Source organism: Halyomorpha halys, unplaced genomic scaffold (assembly GCF_000696795.3).
Source record: "Halyomorpha halys isolate HHAL.00 unplaced genomic scaffold, Hhal_1.1 Scaffold196.1, whole genome shotgun sequence".
Lineage (NCBI taxonomy): Eukaryota > Metazoa > Arthropoda > Insecta > Hemiptera > Pentatomidae > Halyomorpha > Halyomorpha halys.
The window spans coordinates 49,164-53,896 of record NW_027115534.1 but is presented as its reverse complement, the minus strand read 5'-3'; the positions used below and the strand labels follow the sequence as shown (position 1 = coordinate 53,896).

General features: G+C 31.4%; 2 protein-coding genes across 2 annotated transcripts in view; one reads left to right on the top strand and one right to left on the bottom strand.

The window, feature by feature from the left end:
* LOC106679352 (glutathione S-transferase) overlaps positions 1-4,733 on the bottom strand; it is a 26,136-nt gene that overhangs the window by 11,768 nt on the left and 9,635 nt on the right. The gene's annotated exons all lie outside the window — the stretch shown is intronic.
* Positions 3,417-4,650, top strand: LOC106679349 (glutathione S-transferase). The gene is made up of 3 exons (XM_014418460.2): positions 3,417-3,620; positions 4,094-4,236; positions 4,319-4,650. Exons 1-3 carry the CDS (start codon positions 3,455-3,457, stop codon positions 4,529-4,531), a joined length of 522 nt encoding a protein of 173 aa, XP_014273946.2. The 5' UTR covers positions 3,417-3,454; the 3' UTR covers positions 4,532-4,650.

Genomic DNA, 4,733 nt, shown 5'->3' with positions numbered 1-4,733 from the left:
TATACAATTTTATTATTAAAAGCAAATAAGATAAAATTAATGCTTCTTAATAAAAGACAAAAGTTAAACTAATAACAACATTCTTAGACCTAACAAAACAAACAATTGCCCTCTATTGGTAAAAAAAAAAGTTAATTTGAAAAAATAGTTATAAACTTGTTTACTATTAGCCATTTTGCACTTTTTATTCTTATCCAGTTAATTAAGTGTTTATATCTTAAAAAAACTATGTAATGGCTTTTTAATCCCTATCAGACAATATTACTGACCGCGTAAGGGGGTTTTTTCATGCCCATTGACTGGTGACTACACCTTTTCCCGTCCTTTATTTGATTTATTTTTAAAATTAATATTTATGTTTGGTCAAATAAAAAGAAAATAGCATAACTGTTACAAATATTTATATATATTGTGTGAAGTACTCCTTCAACTGAATGCCAGGCGCACAGTGACATTTGGTTGGCTTGTTGGGTTTTAATGGACTGTATAATTGAAAAATAAGCCATGATTAACTGAAATAAAATTCTATTGTCTAAGTTACAGGTGGTGGCCAAAATAAAGCATTTATGGTTAAAAGGGTTAATTAATTGAACTATATCGAATTAGGTGGACTTATCCTTGCTTCCTTTCTTCTCTGCACATTCCTATACCTCTCTCTCCTCTACTGTTAGGAGCCACTCCAAGAAATCTACTCACTCATGGTTGATTTTACTAAAAAGAGAATAAAGAAGAACTGCTTCTTGAAAAGAAAAATGGCTCTCTCATGCCGGGTTACTTTTTCTCACCACAGAGAGCACTGGAGGTGGTAGGTTCTGATGTTGGGCACATGGGCGGCTAGTGCTGCCTACATTAGGGCAACTCCTCCAATCCATTTCAGACTTTCGGTTACCGTAGGTAAAAGGTGTAGACACCAATCAATGGGCATGAAATAACCCCCTTACGCGGTCAGTAATATTGTCTGATAGGGATTAAAAAGCCATTACATAGTTTTTTTTCTTTTTTAATTATTCAAATATTCTATAAGAAATTTATATATTTTATTTTCAACATTTTTGAAGTTGAATTTTGTAATTTGAAAGATCTGGTCAGGGCTGCGGTCAAGAAGAACAAAACTAGTTTTCAACTATTTATTGATTGACGATGTTTCAACCTACATCAAGGCTGTTTTGATAGGTGGAGATGTACACTAGGACAATAAGTTATGAATTTTAACAGTTGGATTTGTTTCAAAACTTTGTGAGTTTCAAAACTCAGCTGTCAAAATTGAAAGTTCCTTAGTCCATTTTTTTTTTTCATACCCTCCTGTAAAGATTTTAGTGGGTATTTGGTACGTACATATAGGAGGTTTGCTATATGTATAGCTGGATGTGAAGGATACCTTGGATTGGCTTTTGGCATTATAAGGTTAGGTGAGGGGTCCAATGAAGGTTGTAACTTGGTTGGCTTACGCTAGTGGATTATTGGAACGGGGAACTTAGTCCATTGTGAACATCTCCACCCTTCATAACAGCCCTGATGAAGACCTACATTGTGGGACGAAACGTGGGAAATCAATAAATAGTTAATAATACTTTCAATAAAATACTAATTTTAATAAATAATAAAAACTGCTTTCGTTCTTCTTGACCACCAGCCCAGACCATCTTCAATTTCTCACACGGTGAATCATCAATATACAATATGAATTTCTCAATGTTTGAATTATTTTAAATTGAATATTTCTTTCTTTTTATTACATACCACCTGAGCCGGTGATGAAGTTACGCTAACTAGTGAGATATAACAATTCCCTAGTATATCTACACCTATATCTTCCACACCACTACAGTAACCGAAATGCAAAAATCACAGGCCACAAGGACTGGAGGCAAGTACCATACACGAGTGATCTCCACATGGTAGTTGTGACTGCCAAATGGAGTATACCAACACGCTATTTTTAAAAATAAATAAACTTTTTGATCTCTTTATTATGTAAACATCCCATTTGAAGTAATAATATAAACTATATAAAATTAGCATTAATGACTAAAAGTTCTCTAAATAAGGAAGGATAAGATATAAACACTTAATTAACTGGATAAGAATAAAAAGTACAAAATGGCTAATAGTAAACAAGTTTATAAATATTTTTTCAAATTAACTTTTTTTTGTTTTACTAATAGAGGGCAATTGTTTGTTTTGTTAGGTCTACGAATGTTGTTAATAGTTTAACTTTTGTCTTTTATTAAGAAGCATTAATTTTATCTTATTTGCTTTTAATAATAAAATTGTATATAGTTAGGGATGTCTTTTGTACGAGACTATACCCCCATAATAGATTGTTAAAAAATAAAATGTATAGGTTATTTATATCAACCATGTAAGGCCAATAGTATTAGTCCAAAATACAAGTATAGAAACAACGTGTAATTACACTAATACATATTTTTTTTTTCATAATAGTGAGGACTATTAGTGATATTACAGGAAGTTAAAAAGCACTAAAATACAAATTACTATTGTACAAGTCAATGTAATTGTATTAAATTAAATCTAGAAGACTAACAGTACTAGTTTGTACTTTATTATGAAACAGGGCCCAGGCCGATCTGGTATAAAAAAAAGTTTATAATAAATAATTCATTTCAGACAATACATTCTCATAAAACCTATGCAGTTCTGATTAGTAAAAATATCATAACTAATCAGGACAGATTTTACCTTCAAATTCATTTAAAATAAACAGACTTTCAGACTTTCGGTTACCGTAGGTAACCTGAAACATATATATATTTATTTATTTAATTAATGAATACTGGATTTAGATCCCGAGTTATTTATTGAAGAATCCGTTTGTTTAATTTCTGACTTGTCTAGCTTTCCAAGTTTCTATGAATGCCAATAAATTCAACTGCATAGTATGATGTGACTCCATTGTTCTTGTGAAAAACACAAACTTAAATTATTGTCGGAATTTCCTTTTTCTCTGCGTGAATTAAGCCAGTATATACAGCGAAACTTTTTGGATTTGGTCCAAAGCAGGTCATGTATGACGGCATCAATCCACCCGGACTTAGGTTTCTCTAGTTTGCACTACGTTATCATATATTGTATTAATACTGCTTTTATTAAAAATAGCAAAACATGATTTATTCAAATATCATTAACATTTTAATGATACACAATACAGATTTCCCGGACCTTACCCCTAGTATTTCCTAAAACGAACTTTCGTGTAACTATTCATACCCTCGTGTACAATCTTCTTTTGTATTTCCGAGTCAGAAGTGGTTCTGATTCGGATCAGGTCTTGACGTGTTTATTTCTTGTGAGGATCCGTATTATAAATCTTTGATAAACTTCTCACGGGTTGGAATAGATTGGTAATCTGTTGGATAGTCCACCTATTCTTGTCTTGAACATTAACCTCAAATAAACAAATAGCATTAATTTTCTTTTTCTCATTACAGCTATGCCTTTTGGAAAAGTACCAGTCCTTGAAATCGATGGTAAGCAAGTCCATCAGTCGACCGCTATATCTCGTTATTTGGGAAAGCAAGCCAAGTTGGCTGGCAGGAATGACTGGGAAGCACTTCAGATCGATGTCGCTGTTGACACACTTCATGATATGCGTCAAGGTAGCCAATCCTATGTCATTTGGTTAACAGTTATTGTTTAATTTCAAGTTTTTGAAGGACCTGAAAGAATAAAGAAGCCTGGAAGGTCCAGGCTTCCTTCGATCTAATTTCCTTGATTTTTTTTCTATCAACAATTGCAAATGGTACAAACATTACCCCTATACTGAATCTATGGTATCTATGAAAAACAGTTGGCATATTCTTGACACTATAAGTGGAGAGCATCTTACGATGAGTCAACAAGACATTGATTGTTATTAAACAACACCCTTTCTTCAACTACTATACAGCCTTGTTATAAAAAGTGTTTTGATGTCAGTTTTATAATATTCAACTTGAACTAATACTTCTACCTTTAAAAAGTTATGTGATATCACGAAATCGATTTTGTTAATAATTCCTATTGTATTTTTATTTGATAGTAATATCGTCGCATGTGTTAATAGTATTGTATTAATTTGTGTTTTCTATAGCAATTGCTGATTATTGGTATGATGACAACGTAGAATTAAGAGCTAAAAAGCATGGACCACTGATAAATGAAATACTACCATTTTATTTGAGAAAATTCGATGAACTTGTTAAAGAAAATAATGGCTATCTGGCTAATGGTGAAGTAAGTCTTTCGTTTTACTTTATGTCCTCTGTTTGTTTAAGTAACTTTAAACCATATAATTTGTTTTTCTTATGTGTTTTAGTTATCTTGGGGAGATATTTATTTTGTTGGTGTTTCGGATTACCTGATCAAAATGATTGAATTTGACTTTTATGAAAAGTATGAAAACCTAAAGCATTTGAAAGAAAATGTTCTTTCTCAGCCTAAGATCCAGGAATGGGTCAACAAACGACCAAAAATCGACTTTCCAGTTCGATTACCACCATCCTACTATAGCTATGGGAAGAGCTTTTAGATATGCATTGCTAATTAGCAAAATGTTATTTGTCTATTTTAATTCAAATGTATATGATAAAGAAACAAATAAAGTTTATAAAACTTGAAAATAAAATATAATGAAAGTATAAACTATTATATATATCTTTTAGTCTATATAACTGATATTCATATTAATATAACATATATTAATATTATATTTATAAAATCAATTCATTTAT

Bases quoted from the DNA above. Each gene is read 5' to 3' on its own strand.
- LOC106679349 (XM_014418460.2), top strand. From the start codon at position 3,455: ATGCCTTTTGGAAAAGTACCAGTCCTTGAAATCGATGGTAAGCAAGTC. The intron at 3,621-4,093 runs GTAGCCAATCCT...TGTTTTCTATAG, and splicing joins ACTTCATGATATGCGTCAAG to CAATTGCTGATTATTGGTAT. The intron at 4,237-4,318 runs GTAAGTCTTTCG...TATGTGTTTTAG, and splicing joins GCTATCTGGCTAATGGTGAA to TTATCTTGGGGAGATATTTA.